The sequence below is a fragment of the Rattus norvegicus genome, chromosome 7, assembly GCF_036323735.1.
Source record: "Rattus norvegicus strain BN/NHsdMcwi chromosome 7, GRCr8, whole genome shotgun sequence".
In the NCBI taxonomy this organism is placed as follows: Eukaryota; Metazoa; Chordata; class Mammalia; order Rodentia; family Muridae; genus Rattus; species Rattus norvegicus.
The window spans coordinates 119160402-119180714 of NC_086025.1; the positions used below are offsets into that span (position 1 = coordinate 119160402).

Genomic DNA, 20313 nt, shown 5'->3' on the forward strand with positions numbered 1-20313 from the left:
AGTCCTGGTGAGGATCCAATGCAGATAGCGTAGCAGAAGCCAGAGGTCTCGAGCCAAACCAATGACTCATTGTAATGAACATTTGCAAGTAAAGTTGTGTGGACAAAAAAGGAATACGCTGTGTGACACGCTGTGACACACTAGAGCTTCCATGATGAGACTTTTGTTTGTTTGTGTGTGTGTGTGTGTGTGTGTGTGTGTGTGTGTGTTCTTTTTGCTTTGTTTTTGTTTTCTATTTTTATTTATTTTCTTTTGAGGGGAGGTTGCAAGGGTGGAGGGTGGATACGAAGGGATGGGGAGATGAGTGGGATTGGAACATATGATAAGGTAGTGGGGCTGAGCCTGGCATGGTGCCATCTGATCACTCACGGACTTGAGGAGGATCTGTTGGGTACTGGGGCTCTCACTCCTACCAATTCTTGGAAGAGCTGTCTGCTGAGTTGCCTTTGTGCTAACAAAATCCCAGTCCCAGGAGCTGGCAGGAGACTGCATCTCACCAGGGCAATTCCCCAGTTGTCGCTTCTTTGATCTTTACTTATGAGGTATGCGAGATGGAGTCGGCTCCCTCTTTTACAGATGGGTGTGGTTAGGCTCAGAGTGAGGCTGGCTAGGATATACTTGAGTCTCATGAAGCTTGGGCCACCTAAGAGACAGCTCTGGGATCTTGCAGATACTCCAGAAAGACATCGTCAAGTCAACTGGCACTTGGGACAGGAAAGCCTCTGGTGGAAGGCACAAATTAGAAAGGCAAGCCCTGGAAATGGAGATTGGCCACCCTGGGGCTATAGGGTTCCAGGGGTCTCAGCAACAGGTTGAAATGGTCCTAGAGTCAATACAGAGAAGACTGGGGAAAGGGACAAGAAGAGGAACCCTCTGAGAAGTCTGAACCCAACACAGAGTTGTCCCATAGACACTGGAAGCCCCTGATGGTTCCTGGGCTAACCATTATGTGATGGGCCACACTCCTCCGGAGGAGAATGAGTAGCCATTGTGGGGAGAGATTGCTGGGGGAGCTGGTGGGAGTCAGGTCTTCCTTGGCTTGCATAGTCCCTGGTGTACCATGGGCAGGGCACCGGGCCACTGGAAAACCAGCTGAGGCTAGGACAGGCAATAATGGCATCTGGGGCCAATGACTGACAGGAGTGAGAGAAATAAGGAAGTGGGCAGGGCATGCTCTTAAGCCCGACTTGTCTTCTGTCTGCCATGCCCTCCCTGGCGTCTGCCTGGTGCTGGAAAGCCACATTCCAGCTCTGACAGCCCTTAGAAATGAGCCCTGAGCTAAGATTCTCACAGGGGGTAGCCTAGGGTTAAGGATCTTTCCAGTTGCTCAATTTAGGCTTTAAACAAGAGGAGGCTCTGACTAAGCTTTCTGTCCCCTTCTCCAGTTCTTCCCTCATTCCTCTGCCTCCCCTAGATCTTGACAGAAGGTCTGTGGGTTGGGCGGGGCAGAAATCATAATCCCTACTTTATGGGCAGGAAAGGTGAAGCCCCAGGTCACTCCCCCCCCCCCCAACAATATCAAGTCTAAGGCCAGGAAGGACTAAGGTGGAAGCAGGTGACCCAGCCCTGAAGCTAAGCCCATTCTTCTCAAAGCTTACATCACTACAGAAGAATGTGAAGACTTGTCTCCCCCCCCCCACCTCCATCCCCCACTGCGGCCCCCCCAACCATAAGCTGGGTGGTAGGATCAGAAAGGACCAAGAGTGTCCTGCGATTTAGGACAAGGTTTCTGTGGCCCTATAGCCTTCTGGGGCAAGGGTCTAAATTCTAGTTTATTCGATGAGCGTGTTCTGAACATCCTGCCTGCCGCTGACCAGAGGCAGTGGGAGGAAGGTTGTCACTTGCTGGGCTCTCTGCATAGCCAGAACCGTGAGGCTAGAGCGAGGAGCTGGATCTCAGACAGCTTGTCTGAGGACTTGCTAGATGCAGAGAGGATAACACACAGTATGGCGGTGTCTAGTGAGGGGTCCAGCCCCCTGCTGGAGATGACACTTTTGCCTGCCATAGTGGGCTATCTGCTGGTCAGTCCCTTCCTTTCATGACTTGGCATCCAAAGTGGATATGCTTAGCAGTAAGTTCCCCAGCCCCCCAGCCTCCTGCTGCCTTGTGAGGGTCGGGAGAGGGTAGCAAAGCTGGCTAGGAACCCTTGTGGTAGTGGCACACACCTCTAATCCCAGCATTAGGAGGCAGAGGCAGGCGGATCTCTGTGAGTTTGGGGCCAGCCTGGTCTACAGTAAAATACTATTTCAAAAAACCAGAAAACTGGTTAGGGGGAGGACCTTGAGTTCCATGCAGGCCTAAGAAGTCTGCTTCCATGGGGTTCTTTGACACTGCCCAGGTTGTCCTCTCTAACACCACGTTTTCTTAATGAGCAGCTCCACCCCAAGCAGCCTGAGACATTTATTCTTTCTGAATAGGGCTCTTCTCCTGTGGTAGGCTGCCCTTAGCCCAATCCTTTCTCTCACAGCAAGAGAGGGGCTAGTTGTAGGGCTGACCCTGGCCTGAGTCACAGGGTCATGGCCTCTGTCACTACCTTCACAATCCTGGGGTTACAGATGTGGTGGAGGCTGGGTGTTTCTCCCCTAGAAGCCTGTTCTCTTTTTTTTTTTTTTTTTTTTTTTTGGTTCTTTTTCTCGGAGCTGGGGACCGAACCCAGGGCCTTGCGCTTCCTAGGTAAGCGCTCTACCACTGAGCTAAATCCCCAGCCCCTGTTCTCTTCTTTAGTACCTGGAGAAGTGAAGACCACACCGTAGCTCAAAGGATGAAAGGGGGCAGGAAGTGGGAAGCGGGAGAGCTGAGGGTGGAGCCTGTTCAGGATTGGCCTCCAGTGCCTCCTCCCAGCTGCACTGTCTGTCATCAAGGTCACTGTAAAACTTTCCTGTAATTAAGAGCAAGGCGAGAGGGGCTTGGGAAGAGGTGAATCCAGGTTGCAAAACCTCCACTGCTGTTTTCTTTTCTTCCACCTGCTGCACGTGTAGGTTGGTTGTCCCTCTGTGTAGACATCCTCCTGCGCAAAGCAAGGAACCGCCCCCTGAACCTCCTTGTCCTGCCCCCGAGCCTCCCATTTGACAGCTACTGCCTTTGGGGACAACTCACGGTGTCAGACAATCACTGCTTCTCCTGGTATCACTCCCGGGAAGCCTGGGCCAGTGAGAATGAGAGGACACTAAGGAACACAGGGTTGGAGGGGCCGCTCACCAGAGCCGGGGTGTGTAGCTCCTGGGCATGCGCTCTCACGGGGCTTCTCTGCTGCCGGGAAGCTCTTTCTGATTTACCTGTCCATTTGTGGTACATTCATCCCGAAAGTCCCCTGGTAGTCCCAGCTTGTTCAATGTACCAGATACAGCCCTCCAGAATCCCTGCCCTGAACCCTCTTTGTTTCACAATTTAAATATCTTATGAATAGAACACAGACAAACTATCAGGCATCTCAAAGGATGGAGCTCTTCAAACCCCACTTACAGAAAACGCGGTGAATAAACCTCACTGGGAACAGGAGATGCTGATGTGAAGAAATTATAATGGGCTGGTGTGGTGGTTTGGATAGGTTTGGGCCCCATAGACTCATGTGTTTGAATGCTTGGCCCACTGGGAGTTGCACTAGTAGGAGGTGTGGCCTTGTGAGAGTAGGCGTGGCCTTGTTGGAGGAAGTGCGTCACTTTTTGGGTGGGCTTTGAGGTATCTATGCTCAGGTCTCGTTCAGTGTGGCCACCCGTAGAAGAGTGTCCTCCTGGCTGCCTTCAGATCAAGCTATAGAAATGGGTTTCACCAGCACCATGTCTGCCTGCACGCTGCCATGCTTCCTGCCATGATGATGATGGACTGAACCTCTGAAACTGTGAGTCAGCCCCAATTAAATATTGTCCCTTGTAAGAGTTGCCTTGGTCATGGTGTCTTTTCACAGTAATAAAGCCCTAATTAAGACAGCTGAAGAGACTGCCTAGCAGTCAAGAGCACTGGCTGTTCTCCAAGTTGGTACTCCTGCATCCTCACAGCGGCTTACATGGTCTGTAACTCCACTTCCAGGGAAATCCAATGCCCTCTTCTGGCCTCTGTGGGTACTGCAGGCACATTGTGCACAGACATGCATGTAGGCAAAGCACCCATACACATAAAATAAATTTAAATCTTAAAAAAAAGGGGGGGGGTGTTGGGGATTTAGCTCAGTGGTAGAGCGCTTGCCTAGCAAGTGCAAGGCCCTGGGTTCGGTCCCCAGCTCTGAAAAAGAAGAAGAAGAAGAAGAAGAAAAAGAAGAAGAAGAAGAAGAAGAAGAAGAAGAAGAAGAAGAAGAAGAAGAAGAAGAAGAAGAAGAAGAAGAAAAGACACAGCTAGCCTCTGCTATGGGAAAGCTTCACCGTAATAAGATTGATGAATGATCTTGCAAGGCAAGCTTTGTAAGAGGTTTCTGAAACTGGCAATATATTACATGTATCCTGATAGATAACTTGCCCCTAGCTTCAACCCAGGCAGGACTATCAACATTATGGTGCTTTGCTGAAGTGGATTCGAATGTCACAAAGTTCTGCATTTTAGTGGACTTGAAGGGTAGAGAAGGGCTGCCCTTACTCCATGTCCAAGGGTGAGTGGTATAAGCCAATCAGAGTATGGCCCTGCATTTTCACAGGGTGAATGCTTTAGGGATGGCAAATTCAGCAAACCTTCAGCATCCTTGGAGAATACAGACACCCCCCCCCCAATAATTATCAGATGTGTCAGTTCGTCCATTGTAGAAGAGTGCATGGTTAGGAAAATGGCTTACTCAGCAAAGTGTTTGCCGCACATGTAAAAGCTGGGCATGGTGGCCGGCTTCTGTAACTCTGGGTCTAGGGAGGCAGTGATAGAGGGGTTCCTGGTGTTTGCTGGCTACTCTAGCCAAGTCAGTGTGTTCCAGGTTCAGTGACAGATTCTGTCTCAAAAAATGAGGTGGAGAGGGAATGAACAAGATATTTGACTTGGGCTCTACATGTATGTGGACACATGTGGCATGAGCGCTCACACATACACGTGTGCATGCACACCCACATGTACACAGAGTACAGTATTTGCACAGAGCCTATGCATACCTTCCCATGGACTTTAGCCATAGATTACATAACCCCCAGTACAATGCAAGTCTATGAGGTAGTTGTCATACTGCTCTACTTAGGGAAAGGCAATAACAAGTCAGACATGAAACTTGTAGATACAGAGTGACAACTGGTATCTAAGCTGAAGTCAGGAATCCAACTAGGGCACCATGCCTGGTTTAGGACTGGATTCATCACTACAAGGCGAACTCTTAGTGGCTCTAAACTAGAATGCCTTCAGCTCCGCTGGGTACTGGCAGCCATCCTATGATAATGAGGGAAGCCGGTTTGCAGCTTTTATTACCACAAGAAGGAGGGCAGAGGCAAGAGCCTCGTTCTAAGTGGACCTGCAGCCTGGGCTGGTTGTATCCAAAGTGTGACTTTGTCCTACTTTTTTTTCCCTCATTGCTCAACCAGTAACTTCCTGCAATTGTTTAAGTCAGTGTATGTTTTGTTCATCTGGAAACATTTTAACTCATACAATGGACTTCTAGAATTTTCTCAGTCTACATGTATAACTTCTAACAAAAGATGGAAATGCCATCATGAATAGTAGCCTAAAAATGATTTCTAGTGTCCTAGTGCTAGGGCTTGAACCTAGGTCCTCATGAATACTGAACTTCTGCTCAGCCGCTGAACTATATCCCAGCCTTCTTTTTACTTTTTATTTTGAGACAGTGTCAAATTAGTTTTCTGAGACTGTCCTTGAAGTCATTCTGCAGCTCCCGCATGCCTTGTATTTAGGATCCTCTGGCCTCACCTTCCTAAATGTGAAGAATGTCTGAACTCCCAGGTCTGGCTTAAACATTTTCCTTTGTAAATAAATAAGTAAACAAAACCAGATATTGGGGCCATCATTTGACCATGGTTTCTCAGCCCCGCACTGGCAGCTGTGTCAAAGTTCATTTAACCCACTGCTTTTACAGTTGGACAGATGACTGTGATTTTTCAGTTTTTAGTAGACGTAGAGGTGGCGCTTAAGATGTGTGTCTCTTTGTCCAGTTCTTTAGGGTAAATTCCTAGACGCTGGAGTGCACAAAGTTTGCACGTTTGTGGAGTTCTGAACTCATCTAGTTTGTCAAATGTCACTGAAGAAATATGGTCCTGGTTTACATTCTCAGTGATTGTGCTGCTTCTCAGCTATCATAATAGCCTTAATCTAGTGTGTGTGTGTGTGTGTGTGTGTGTGTGTGTGTGTGTGTGTGTGCGCGTGCGCGCGCATGTGCATGCATTTTACTAAGGATTATCTGTTAGGAAAAAGGGTCTTGTTATGTAGCCCTGGCTGTCCTGGAACTCTCTATGTAGAGCGGGCTGGCCTTGAACTCACAGACATCCATCTGCTTCCTCAAGTGCTATGATTAAAGGCAAGCGCCCCATACCTATTCTGTTTCTGGGGGCATTGAACCTAGGCTCTCAAGCCTGGTAGGTAATCATCGTATCTAGAGTCATATCCACCGTCCTATCCACAGTCCTTTGAATGTTTAAACTGTAAAATTTTGAGATAGGGTCTTGCTAAGTTTTACAGGCTGGCCCTGGAACCTGCAATTCTTTTGCCTCAGCCTGGGTACCTGGCTCTACATCCTTCTTTTTCATCTTTGTCCGTCTAGAGATGAATGAATGCTATTTCTATTAAACTTTTTAAGTCTCATTTTCTTTTCAAGGGATGGTATCACTGTGTAGCCTAGGCAGGCCTTGAACTCTGGATCCTCCTGTCTCTGCTTCTTGGGTGCTGACATTTACAGGTTTGGGCCATGTGTCCTGTTTTTATATCTTTTTCATTTCAATTGTTAATTTTTTGACAAACATTGTAATACACTGAACCGGTCTTCATCACATACTTCCGGCTTTGTTGCTGTAGTGAGAAGAATATTTAAGGGAGGAAGGACTTATCTTGATTCGTGGTTTGAGAGGATACAGTCGGAGTGGTCCCCGTCTGACTGCATTGTAGAGGCAGCTGGGAATCGGAGAGCTAGGGCCAGACTACTTCCATAAAGTATACCCCCAATGATAAGCTTCCCCTACTGAGGCCTCACTTCCAAAGGATTTGGGGTTTCCCTAAATCCACAAGCAGATGGGGACTAAGGATTTCCATTATGGGAGCCTGTGGGGGACATCTCACTTCCAAACCATAACATCCTTCTTACTGGGCCGCTGCCACAGAAGGTTGCCAGCTCCTGTGGAACAAAGGCAGGTGGGTAGGTCTCTGAGGGGCTTTGGGTGCACCAGAGATTTTCATCTTGCTTGCAGTTCTTGGGCAGAATGTGCAGAGAATACAACAGCCAGAGTTGAGGAGGACCTGCCCTGAATGAATGTTCCAGGCTTTGCCACAGGTGGACCCTGAATGCCATGGTACCTGATCTGCCAGGCAAATTTTGCAAGAGTGGTGTGACTGTCACGGTCTAATCAGCCACTTTTAAAACTAAACTTGAGGCCTGTTACACAGGAGGGAATTCATGGCGGGTACTGCACAAAATTCATACCTGGTCAAGAGTCCATGCCTGGGGAAGTCATAGGCCCTAGGGAAAAACCAACTACGGCTGTTTTGCTGAATAGACATGTTCTCAAACTGCCTTTTAAACATTTCTGTTTCTCTCCTTGTTCGAAGAAGCGTCTCTTTGCAGTTGCAGCAGTCAATTCAGAGACTCAAAACAACTCAAAGAGAATATTGAGTACTCAGGCCTAAAGGAAACCTCTGTGTTGATCCATTGTCTTCAGGGCTCAAGGAACATCACAGGAAAGAGGGAAGAGCGTCAGAGCTGGGGAGTGGGAAGGAGGGCCAGCTGAGGCACGGGCATTCCACTCAGACTCCCTGGCATTTGTGTTACCCACTGGTTCATATTCTTCCCTTAAGCAATGACGTTTCTTGTATTTTGTCCTGTCTCACCTACCCAGCCTCAAGCAATGGTTACAAGAGACCCAGTGTGAACATCTTCCCCACCCCACAAGCTTCCCGGTGAACCCTGCCTATGCTCTGTTGCATTATTTGAATTGGCCTCACCCCTAAGTTCACAGCAGCTCAGTGCATAGCAGAGCAGGAGCTCAAAGACATGCTGATGTACAGTCAAAGATCATAAATGTGGGAAAAATCACAGACTGTCACAAGCGCCTCAAAGTAGTTTGCTTTAAGATACAAGCACAACAGCACAAGGAAACCTATGAATTTTCTGATTATCGTTCCAACACCCAGAGGCGAACACTCTTCTGAATTTCGCTTTCAGCATTCTTGTGCTTTTAAAAAAAATGGCATTAATAAAACAGAACACTACTAAATGGTGTTGTGCCATACGCTTCCATTAAAGCCTTCTCTCTCAACCGTGTGAAATTAATGTCGATGTCTGTAAAAGTGAATTTATTTTTTATTACCAGAGTATTTTAGCGGGAAACTCATTTGTCAATTCTCCTGCAGATGACATTTTGATTGCTTTTCTTCCAACCCCCACCTCCACTAGGAGAGAAGATGAAATGAACACTCTTTTCCTTGCACAGCTGGGTGCTCTGCTCCAGGGTACATAACCTGAGGGAAATTGCTGAGTTGCACAATATCTTTATCTACTAGAAATTTCTAAATGGCCCAAGTTATTGAATGCGTTTGAACCCCCTCCTGCAGGCCATAAGAGCTTGTCTTTGTTTACAAACCCACGTTTTCATGCGTCTTGGCGTTCAGTTTTCTTCAGTCTGCTCCTTGTCAAACAGTACCCTGTTGCTTTTCATTTGCTTGTCTAAACCTCAGTGAATGGAGGCCTCTTGTGCTTGCTGCCCAACAACTGTTGGCTTCACCTACAGTCCTAGACACTTGAGAGGTGGAGTAGGAGGGTAAGACCATCCTGAGTAACAGCCAGGGTCTGTCTTCCTCCCCAAACCGTTCTACTCGACATTTCTTACTTCAGGTATTTGGAACTCTGTCCTATCTGGTTCTTGCACAGGTCCCAATCCCAACTCCATATTGCTGTAACTTTTAAACCTATCCTCCTATACTTTCCTTTTGAATCCATGCCTGCCCTTCCCACAGCCATTTTTATACATTCCCCACCTTGGCTTTGTCTTGGTGACCGACAGTCATGACAGTGCTGTCCCCAATCACTAGGGGTTTGTTTCCCCCTGGCCTCCCCACCAGCTTGTCTCATCATGAATCAGTGTAATCTAATATAGTGTCAGAGTGAGACATAACCTTATGCTGCAGCTCTTGGCTTCACTTCTTGACCCAGGATAGCACGTAGGAAAGCCTACAGGCTCTGGAGGGCTGAATTTAGGGCACCATTGTCACACCTAACCTGTCAGGGCAGCTGCTGATTCCCCTGTGCTCTTACACAGCATTTTCTTTCTTTCTGCTCCAGAGTTCTTCCTAGTCCTGCTGGCTCCTTGCCTTTTCAGTCTTTTCATAAAAACCAAACTGAGCTTGAGAGGACTGTCTTTGGTGTTGCCTGAAGGAGATTCCTAAGGCTACTGGGACCCTATCTCTGGTGAGGTCTCATAGCTGAGATTAGGAAGAGGTCCCTGGAGCCTATTCTTTTTTTTTTTTTTTTTTTTTTTTGAGTCAGAGTCTATATAGACCAGGCGGGCTTTGAACTCACTGAGACCCTCCTGTCTCTGCCTCCCAAGTGCTGAGATTAAAGGCTCATGCCACCAGGCCTGGCCCCTGTGGCCTTCTTGAACTCTACTAGGGGGGGATTCTAAGTCTTCCCCCCAGGCATTGCACATGCTAGGAAAGCACTGTTACCACTATGTTCCCAGCTTCATATATATATACTATCTATATCTTAATTCTTTTCAGAGAGGGTATTTCTATATACCCTCTGACCTTAGACTTGAGGCATCTTTTATCTGCAGCCTTGGATGGCTGGAATTATACACCTATGCCACAATGCTTAGGGTTTATTTTAAAAACATGACATACTGGGGTGGTCAGATGGCTCATGGGAAGTGTCTGTGGCATAAACATATGGACCTAGTTTGGATCCTTAGCATTATGTAAAATCTTGGTGTGTCCTAGAACTTTAATGCTGGATGGGCAGAGAAAGGGAGGTTCCCTAGAACAGTCTAGGCAGTTGATGTGAGAAGGTACAGTAAGGGCTAGGTTGTTGAGCAACAGTGGAAGACATCTGAGGTTGACTGCTGGCTTCTGCCTAACACACACACATGCATGCATGCATGCATGCACATGCGCGCAGACACATGCAGACACACACACACACACACACACACACACACACACACACACGCACAAACACATTACCAGTTTATTATCCTTTTGTAAGGGCCAATGTTAATGACTGTATTATTCCAACTTTAGTATGTGTACCACTAAAGTGAGCACACACAATTTATAATTTCCATCCTCCTGCCCCAGCCTTTTGAGAAGCAGGGTTACAGCTGGGCGCCACTAAAATTTTCTTCCAGGAGCTCTCTAGGCAATGGTAGGAAATGGTTATTAATCTTAGTTCGGTCAGACCTCCCAGATTCCAAGGACTATTAGAAATGGGATTCCAGGGAGAAGCTGAAGCTATTCTCTCTAGGTTGTGCCTGAAGGGAATCATATGGGGCTCGCTGACATCGTCCCTTGTATTTCCTTTTCTATGCTTGTGTCAAAAGGGATTCCTGGAGAGCCCTGGGGTTGTCATCCAGGCAGCAAATGTTTACGGTCTACTATTTCAGTTCCCCAGGCCACAGCTGTGCAGGGAATGAAGGGGAACAGGTGCCACCCTTTTCTGCAGAGTTAAAGTAGAGTTGGGTAACTACTGCAGTCTATAAGGAGCTGCGGAAGGCTTTATTCTTAAAGGATGGGAACAAAGTTGAGATAGAGCACTGGACCGTTCACCCTGCTCTGAGTACCGAGAAGTCTGGCATACAACTGGGCTGAGCCATTGAAGGTCCTTTAGTGTTTTTTTTCTTGCATCCAGCCTAAACCAACACCACTTGTCAATATGTCTAGAAGCTTGGGTTTTGAGAATATAATCAGGGTCTGGGTTAAACAGGGAGACCATATCAAAAGCAGAAGTGCAAGAGACAGCAGTGGTGAATGTTTCTCAGTAATAAAGGCAACTGGCAGTTGGCACTACTAGTGTTACACTAAAGCTCCCGGCTGATTTGTCAGCCTCTCACCCTTGAGTTTAAGACTATAGAAATTTTGCGTCAATCGCGTAAGTAATTTCAAGTAGCTACGTCACACAGCAAAAAGTGAAAGTAAACTTAACATATTCTACAGAACCCAATATATATATATATAATATCATTTAATGTGAAATTATAATTAACATCTCCATATTAAGCTTTTGGATCTTGCCTGTATCTTACAATTAAAGCACACTTTACTGCGGACTTAGAAGCACGCGAGCGCCGGCAAGATGAATTCTTCATGCCTCTGTGCCTATTCGTTCTTCAGGTGAAGTCCGGGCGGATCCGCACCATCGCCCCACATATGCTCCGGCGGTAGTTGCTTCCTTCACTTTACTGTGCTGTGTTTACTGGTCCGTGGTCAATGCCCTGGCGATGAGGCTTGGACCACATTACAGCGGGAGAGGTTTTCCACCTTCCCGTCCGCTTGCTCGCAGCTGGGTCCGGATGTGTATTTTGCTCCTTCTGGTTCTCCGCACTTGCTAGTGGGCTGCGAACAAACTAAGGCCGACTTGGTCTTCAGAGGCACGCGGCTCCGGAATTCATAGCGGTCAACTCGCCCCGGTGGGCTCAGAGGCCGGGATCCAGCGGCCTCAGACCGTGCCTGTCGACCTGAGCGCTCCCAGTCCCGCTCGAACAGACGCAACGCGAAGACTGCATTCTTTCCTGCGCAACAGCCACGCACACATCCCAGCGTCGCCTTTTCATGGCGTCAAGCACAGCCTGAAACGGAGGCGGGACTTCCGGGATCGCCGAGTCACAACTTCCGGACGGAGGCGGAAGCGCCTCTCGGGTCTACGCTCCGGAGTCCTGGTATCTCTGAGGGGCCAACCGGGCACAGGAGAGGGCCGCTGGAGGTTGGCCGGCCGCTCTCGGGTGTCAGGGTTGCGGATCTGAGGGATGAGGAGCGGCCATGGCCAGCGACGGGGCCAGGAAGCAGTTCTGGAAGCGCAGCAACAGCAAGGTCCCGGGCAGGTGGGTGTGACGGGAGGGCCAGGTCGGGGTCAGGGGTCAGAGGTCAGGTGGCCGTGCTGTCCTGTTGGACTGTGGGTGGAGTGGGAGTCTGGGGAAGGGAACCTGGGCTCCAAGGAGACTGCTGGGCTATGTGAGGGGCTAGGGAAGTGGGGGTCGGCAGTAGGAGTGTGGGGTCTGGAAGGTGACAGTGGCCGTACCTAAGAGTAAGGAGGATGAGGAGCTGCCCCAAGTGCCTCCAGATCCTGTCATGTTCTCTCCTGCGAAACTCCTTGGCTCCCTGGGGAAGCTGGAAGGAACTGACCCGGGTCATGCCCTGGAGAGTTTGGTGGAGTCAGGAAACTGGCCAGGGAGAGGCAGCGCCTTCAGGGGAGGTTGGTCTCAGCAGGGTGTGTGGTGGTTTGACCACTTGGATCTTCTCTCGTCTCTCTGGTGGACTGATGCTTTTGCTTTGAGCTTGGAAGCGCTTTGTGAATTTCTGTGGTTCCCACCTTCTGGCCTCTAGACACCAGTCTTCTGACAGCAACAGGAAACAAAGAATAATAATAAAAACACTTGGGTGCTGTTGGAAGCTATCGAGCTCCAAAGTCCTTCTGTGATTGGTTATGGCCTGATGCCTCTCAAGGCCTTAGGGAATGAAGAGACAGCACCCGGAAAATACCTAAGATCAAGTCAGTTACTGACTAGACTCTGTTTCAGAAAAGTTCATCTCAAGGTTTCAAACATAGTTTATTCTGTTCCCAAACCAAAGTCTGAGATAGATTCTAATGTTAGCCACTTCTCTAACTCTGAAGATTTTGACATTGAGGTAACTTAAAATAGAACCATTCATGAGCACAGAAAATGGTCCGTCTTCTTCGCTTTATAAGAGACACCATTGTGTGGGTGTGTGAGTGTTAAAGTTGTAAATTTTGACATCCACTGTACACAACCACAAAATGTGCTTTTCAGAGTGGTTGGGGGTCAGCAGGTGTCACTGACTGCTGGACCACAGTGATTTGGAAGATGAAGGAAGTCCTCAGAGATGCCCAGACACTTTTTTTTTTTTGTACAGTATCAGGACTAGGCTTGATTGAACAGTTAAGAACTTTTTTTTTTAAAAAAGATTTATTTATTTATGTATGAGTACACTGTTACTGTCTTCAGACACACCAGAAGAGGGCATCAGATCCCATTACAGATGGTTGTGAGCCACCATGTGGTTGCTGGGAATTGAACTCAGGACCTCTGGAAGAGCAGTCAGTGCTCTTACCCACTGAACCATCTCTCCAGCCCAGTTAAGTAAGATGAGTGGAAGACACTGGTCTAAGAGTGAGTTGCAGGTCCTACTATGACAGGAACAAACATGTAGAACTTAGTGCCAGATAAACAGAAGCAGGTGACAGTGTGACTTCTGCTGTTGCCTTTACATCTTGAGACTCAGTTTCCCTTAAGTATGAACCGTAATTTATTGTTAAGAGTCAACTGAGATATAAAAATAATGGAGTTGCTGTATGGAGTTGTAGAATTCAATGACCCTGATGGGGAAAGGATTGTGGGAAGGGATGCTGGGAGGGGGCAGTGAGCAGTATATAAAGGGAATAGTAAAATAAATAATAAGTATATATAAAAGAAGAATTCAATGACCCTTTCCATCAAATGCTGTCTCTTCATAATGCATTTATTTATTTATTTATTTATTTATTTATTTATTTATTTATTTTTTTGAGATAGGGTCTCATTTATAGTGCACACTGGCCTTGAGCTTCTGATCCTCTCACCTCATTCTCCCGAGTATACAAGTGGGTCACTACACCTGGTGTGGTAGTTTGTACTGGGCTAAACGGTGACATCCCCAACACTTGTACAGTGACTACGACTGTGACCTTGCTTGAAAGCAGGGTTTTTGTAGACATTATTGAGCAATGGGGAGGCCCTTATTCAGTCTCTGGTTCCCATAAGAACATGGAACCTTATATACAGAGGGAGGCAGAGGTAGGGGAGATGACCATGCATTGATGGAAGCAGAGATCAGAACGATGTGTTTACAAGTCAAAACTGGGATTGCCGGCAACCACCAGAAGCTAATCATGGCGGGAAATGGCCTTCACTGACAGCACAATCTGCTGACATCTTGGGTTCACGACCCAAGAGCAGAAACATTTCCACAGGAAAGTGACACAGTCCCAGAATTTTTGGTGTGACCCCACACTACCAAAGACAGACTTCTTTCTTCTCAGCCTTGTTGCCGTGTTATGTATCAGGTGCTTTTGAGAACAGCTCCCAAGTTACAGAGCTGATGAGGAGTCTTGTGACTTGCTGGAGGGTGCTGCTAAGGACTGGACAAGGGAGAGGCTGGGCCCTGAAGAGAGCCTGTGCAGCCTCTGCTCTGCCCTTTTGCCTTGTAGCCCTCCCCTGTGGTAGTGTTTCTGATTTTGGTGACAGTCTGGAATTCTTCCAGAAGGAGAGTGTGCAAAAGTATGCCCCATTCCTTCCTGAGTTGTCCAGTACCCACATTCTGGGTTTCCATCTGTACAGGAAAGTGCTAGCAGAGAACTAGGCTCCCAGGGTCTTGTCCACTCTTCAAGTGGGCCTCATGATTGTTGTCTTTGACCAGGGAAGCCCTGGGCCTGTGTGTCAGGGAGACCACAGAGTCTTACCTCTGAGTTCCAGACAGCGAGGGGAGTTTTGTATAGCAGAACCCTTCTCAGTTCCTTGATAGTGAAGGTGATGAATGGCGTTCCATCAAGGACCTAGTGTTTTCCATATTCCATATTGGTGCTCCCATTGATATGTTGTCTACTAGGAGTTTGCCATTTACAAAACATGGCTTTGTCCCATAGACAACACTCAGCAAGGCAGAGTGGGTTGAAAGCCCTTGGCCATTTCTCTAGAGATGCTTGTTACACACAGATGTTCCTTTGTGCTATCTCACACCTTTGTAACCTGGCCACTGCTCAGCTTTGCAGTGCTGGTGGCCTTCGCTTCTAGGGTCTTGCAAATCCCATGCCGTACTTTCCATTTATACAGAAAGCTGCATTTTCATGCTCTGTTTAGCGGAATGAATGTCCCTTCCCTCCTCGCTTACGTTTTCACTCTTCACACTTCATCTGCACCCTGCTTCCTTAATGCTCTGGTGGTTCAACCACAGCTCAAGCACTCTTTCACGCACCGGCTTCTTCAATTAGGACGCAAGCTCTGCCTGTTTAGGAAGCACCCTGCTCTCATCTTCCTGGTGAAGGATGGAGAAATGGTGGCTGATCTCTCACATTAGCCTGGAGTGAGAAAAAGATTTGGTTTAGAGAGTGGTGCGAGAGATGGCCTTAAGACCCCTCTCTTATGTGCACTTCCTGATCTTTGTATGAGTATTTAATGGAGTCTGTTTTAGAATTTTCCTTTTCTGGATGAGCTAACATATAGAAAGACTATACCTTCTACCAGTAGGCTAGGAATCTGAGTGGGTTTTAGCTATCTCTTCCTGTGATCTGTGTGATATTTCCAATTTACGCCATTCCCGAAGCCATTGGTTGCTCTCTCTGTAATGGGACGGGACCAGTAGATCTGTGTGGCAGCCAAGAGAAGATTTGCTTGACCTGTGTCTTAGTGAGGCTTTCTATTGCTGTGACACAATTCCATAACCAAAAATAAGTTGGGGAGGAAGGGTTTATTTGGCTTACACTTCATATCACTGTTCATTATCAAAGGAAGTCAGGACAGGAACTCAAACAGGGCAGGAACCTGGAGGCATAAGTTGATGCAGAAACCATGGAGGACTGCTTCCTACTGGCTTGTTCTCCATGGCTTGTTCCACCTATTTTCTTGTAGACCCAGGACCACCAGCTCGGGGATGACACTGCCCACAATGGGCTGAGCTCTTCCCCAACCAATTAATCACTAATTAAGAAAATTCCCTACAGCCAGATCTTATGGAAACATTTTCTTAGTTGAGGTTCCTTCCTTTCAGATAACTAGCTCATGTTAAGTTGACACAGAACTATTTAACACAGCCTAGCTCCATTCTTTCAGATAGACAGACAGACAGACAGACAGACAGAGATAGAGATAGATAGATATCTCTTGGACTCCCTGAGAGCGTGATAAGTTATTTATTTTTATTTAACTCATGCTGTTTGTCAGGAACAAAACTGATTTAAGATTTGTGCTCTGTCCTTGGAGTGCTGATTGTTGGAAGAAGGTGGTAACCACTATTAAGTCTTTGCAAGGAAGGAGAGTGGGTAGTGTAGAGTCAGATAGATGTAGCTGGAGGGTCTCATGGTGATACAGTGACCGGGCACCTCTCACTGAGAAAGTGCTTTCTGAGTACAGATCTGTAGGCAGTACCTATGGGTAGCCAGAGGAAGGGGGCTCTAGGCAAAGGGATAGCAAGTACCAGAGGCTTTGCTCCTTAAACAGGGCTGGCATGTGAGGATAGGAAGAAGGAACAAGGCTGCTGTAGCTGAGGTAGTGGACAGGTTATGTGGTCAAAGCAAGATATGGATTGTTGGGGTTGGGGATTTAGCTCAGTGGTAGAGCGCTTGCCTAGCAAACGCAAGGCCCTGGGTTTGGTCCCCAGCTCTGAAAAATAAAGAAAAAAAAATATGGACTGTTACTCTTTGATTCTGAGTGGGTTAGAGCCTTCCGAGGACTTGAGTAGCTGTGTGGCAGCAGCAACCATCTGTGTAACAGGGTTACTCTGGTTGCTTTAATGAAGAGAGAAAGGCAGAGAGGAGAAGGGCAGAAGCAGGGAGACCATGCAGGAGACTCTGGGAACACTTTCAGGTCGAGGACAGGAGTGGTGGTTATTGAAGTGGGGAAGGCAGTATGCAAGTAATAAAAATCAGAAGGCCTGATGGGTCTTATGGGCCCATTCTTTCTGGAGCCACTGACTCTGTCAGCTCCTGAGGAGGTGTTGCTTTCTGCCATCACCACGGCTGGAATTCCTGCCACACTTAACTTAAATGCCAAGACAAACTCCCACGCATTGGGTTTGTGAACACAGGCAGCCTTTCAGTGTGGAGCTGATGCTTAATATTTCAGCATGGCTCTGCTTGACTCTGCGTCCTGCTGACAGGAAGGAGTGCCTGCTGCCGGGGTAGGCGCCGGATGGTATTTGGAAGTGCAATGTTGGCAAGAAAGGCCAAGCTCAATTATGGTGAGGTCCTGCATTCTTGGGGTAAGGCTGGGGCAGAGGGGCAGCCTTAGTGCTGTGCCCTGGAGAGCTTTCAGCCCCTACTGTTGGAGCCATGAGGACTATGAGCAAATGAGACTGCTCAATAGGTCCGATTCAGTCTCAACTGAAGGGGGAGGAATGCTGGGGATAATGGAGCCATTCACATGTGTATAAGCACCTTTGATGTGCCAGAGACTGAATGCTGGACAAGCAGATGTAGCCCACGGAGGCCAGCAGGGGTTAGGGTCAGTGCACATGTGAATATGCATGCTGATTGAAGTTCTATGAAGGCCATAATTTGGCATGTTGGCTTAATACCAGGATCCTACAAGGGGAAATGATCACTTCCTTTCCAAGGACATTCTGTTTAAGCTGGGACCTGGAAGTGCAGAAGGAGCCAGACTGGCCTCAGACATGTAGGGTGGGCTGCAGTGGACACTTGTGGCTGAGGAGGGATGAGAGCAGCCACAGCGCACCATGCTGCAAAGGGCTTTGGAGGCCTTTGAAGGCTGTGGAAAAGATCTGGGTCTGAATACCAAGTCTTGAGAGCATTGAAGGTCTTTAAGCAGGGCATGGTGCTCAGCCTTGCAGAGTGGGAAAGAGGAAGCTGGCAGGCTAAAGGCAGAGGCTGTTGGAGAAGAGTAGACAGGGTCAAAGATCTGCCCAAGGAACTTGCACATTCATTGACAGCCTGGATGTCAGGGGAGGGCATGATTACCAGCCTGTGGCCTGGTTAGCAGAATCATGGTCCCAAAGGTCTGTGTCCCCATCCCTCAAAACTGAGTAAGACACGTTACATGACGGAGGGAAGTCAATGTGATTAACCAGGTGGCCTTGACTGAGGGTTAGCCCTGGCCTGTAGCGGGTCCAAGTATAACCATGTGAACTTGCAAAATGGTTGGAGAAAATCAGTGTGATTGGAACTTGGTCCACAGCTATTGGCCTTGCATAGGGACAATGGAGCCGGATACCAAGGAATGTGCTGTCTTGAGAAGCTTGGAGCAGTGTTGTACTGAGAGCGGGAATGCTGTTCCTCTAACTGCAAGAATCTGTCTGCCCATAGCTAGAATGTGCAGAAATTATTTCGCCTTTGAGCTCCCAGCATAGAATGGCACGCGTCTAGACTCGTCTGCTGACACCCAGGTCACCTTCTACCTTCTGTTCTCTGTATGGAGTGTGCTGAGGCTATCTAGTGGGGAGGAACTGCATGTGGCCCCGCACCTTCCTCAGCAGAGCCGTGCTCCTGACCATGGGCTGGTTATTCAGGTTAGCAGCTTTCAAAGTTGCTGGATAGTTGCTGCAAAGTGCCTTTACTCTGGGTGCTGGGAGTGAGCAGGACTCCTGTGTCCTGCTCCATTGGCCCTGGAATCAAACAGGTCTGCCTGTCTTGTTCTTGTTGCCCCATGTTCTTAGAGATCTGTCTCCTGACTTGTGGCTTTGAAGTGCTGTTTACCTGTGTGGTGCCCACACTTCCATTTCTCAGCATCTTAGAAACCCTGAAGTTTGCCTCCTTATAAAGACTGTGTTCAGAGGAGCGGGATTCTCTCCCTGTGGAGGGACCCTGTGTGACTGGGGGTGTGTGGAAGCACTAGCAGGTATTTCTGCTGTGTACGCAGTTCTCTTTCCTACCCCTCAGTGAGAACTTCTCGTTGCCACGTCAGATGTCTCATTTCATCAGCAACATTTGAAAATAAATGTGAGTCATATTTTCCCTTGCATATATAATATAGCAAATCGATACTGGAATTAATTTTAAATGAAGACAAAACTAAGAGAAAAGAAACCCCGTGCTTGGGTGTAGCTCACAGGGGGAGCATTTGCTTGGCTTGGCATATGTGAAGCTGGGCACCTCTCAGTGCCAGACCCAGCAACCAAAACCTCAGCGTTTTGATTTGGAGTTATTTCTTATGTAGTTAATACCTTGAGGGCAGCAAGTGGACTCTCAGCTCCCTGCTGTGTCCAGGGAAAAAGAGGAGTGTGGCAAAGGGAAGACAATGAGACCTGCTCTGCTCTCTTCCCTAGATCTCCAGGCTCCATCAGGACAAGGGCCATGGGAACATGCCAAGGTTCTGGGCAGGAGAATGACCTTTCTCTTTCTGCAGCTTAGCATGCTCCCTCCCCCCAGATCTGTTACTTCCCAGTACCTGCCATGTGGAGTCTTGCAGGCCATTCTGTGACAGGAGTCTAGCACCAGGAACCAAGCTTTCTGCCAGCAAGGGGACTGGCTGTAAGGATTTCACCCAGAAGTGGGTTGTGGGTAGCATCACTTGACCTCTGGAGCAGCCGTGGTTGACCATGTTCTCCTAGCATGGAATCTACCATACTAGACTAGAATTCATTTCCAGCGCAGGGCATCCGTGCTGTGCCTGTGCTATGGAGGTGGGAGTCCCAGAGCGGGTGACAGGGCTGTGGGATTGTTTACTGAGTGGCCAGTCCTCATAGTGGTTGATTGGGCATGGGACTGTGCTTTCCCCTTCACACACGAAGCTTGCTCAGAGCCCTGTGGCTTGTCAGCAGAGACTGGGTTTGAACTGGAGGAGTTTCTATCTACTGTGTGTCCGACTGTCATAGCACACAGCTTCTCATCTCTGTCCAGTCCTCTAGCTGTACATCTCTAAAAAGCTGACTCACACCAGCCCACTGGAACTGGGCCCTTCAGGGGTAGTTTAGACTCCCACCAGCGTCTCAGGGTGTTCGGGGTGTGCTGGGCTCCTCCCCATGGGGAGAACACTGAGCGCCAGAGCTGCTGGGCTGCATTTAGGCATGTCGTTAGGTCTGCTGAGGAGGCAGGCTTCTTCCAGGCTCGTGCTGGTATTCAGACAAGAGGCAGGGGTGTCCCAGGGTCCGAGAGAGTGTGACCACTGTTCTTCCCATTCCTGTGGCTTGTCTTAGGGACTGCTGTTGTGAGGACGCTGGCCTTTCTGTTCTCCTTTTCTGAAATGCTGTTTCCTCTTTTCTTGGAATAGTATGGGAGGTTCCACTTTCCCCTTTCCCTCCCAGGAAGCTGCCCTGACT

The 20313-nt window shown here is 48.2% G+C and overlaps 1 protein-coding gene and 1 long non-coding RNA gene across 6 annotated transcripts in view; one reads left to right on the plus strand and one right to left on the minus strand.

The window, feature by feature from the left end:
* Nucleotides 1-11277: 11277 nt before the first annotated feature.
* Nucleotides 11278-11907, minus strand: Tbc1d22al (TBC1 domain family, member 22a like). The gene has a single exon (NR_176818.1). It is a non-coding gene; the product is annotated as a TBC1 domain family, member 22a like (long non-coding RNA).
* Nucleotides 11883-20313, plus strand: part of Tbc1d22a (TBC1 domain family, member 22a) — a 284988-nt gene continuing 276557 nt past the window's right edge. For 4 of the 5 annotated variants that reach the window (XR_005487292.2, XR_593675.4, XM_039080323.2 and 1 more), the window contains exon 1: nucleotides 11883-12152. Coding sequence is in view for 3 of the 5 variants with exons in the window: in XM_039080323.2 (XP_038936251.1) it covers nucleotides 12091-12152 (62 nt within the window). In the remaining 2 variants the exon portion in view is untranslated. The remainder of the gene's footprint in view (nucleotides 12153-20313) is intronic. The other variant, NM_001401878.2, reaches the window with a different exon arrangement.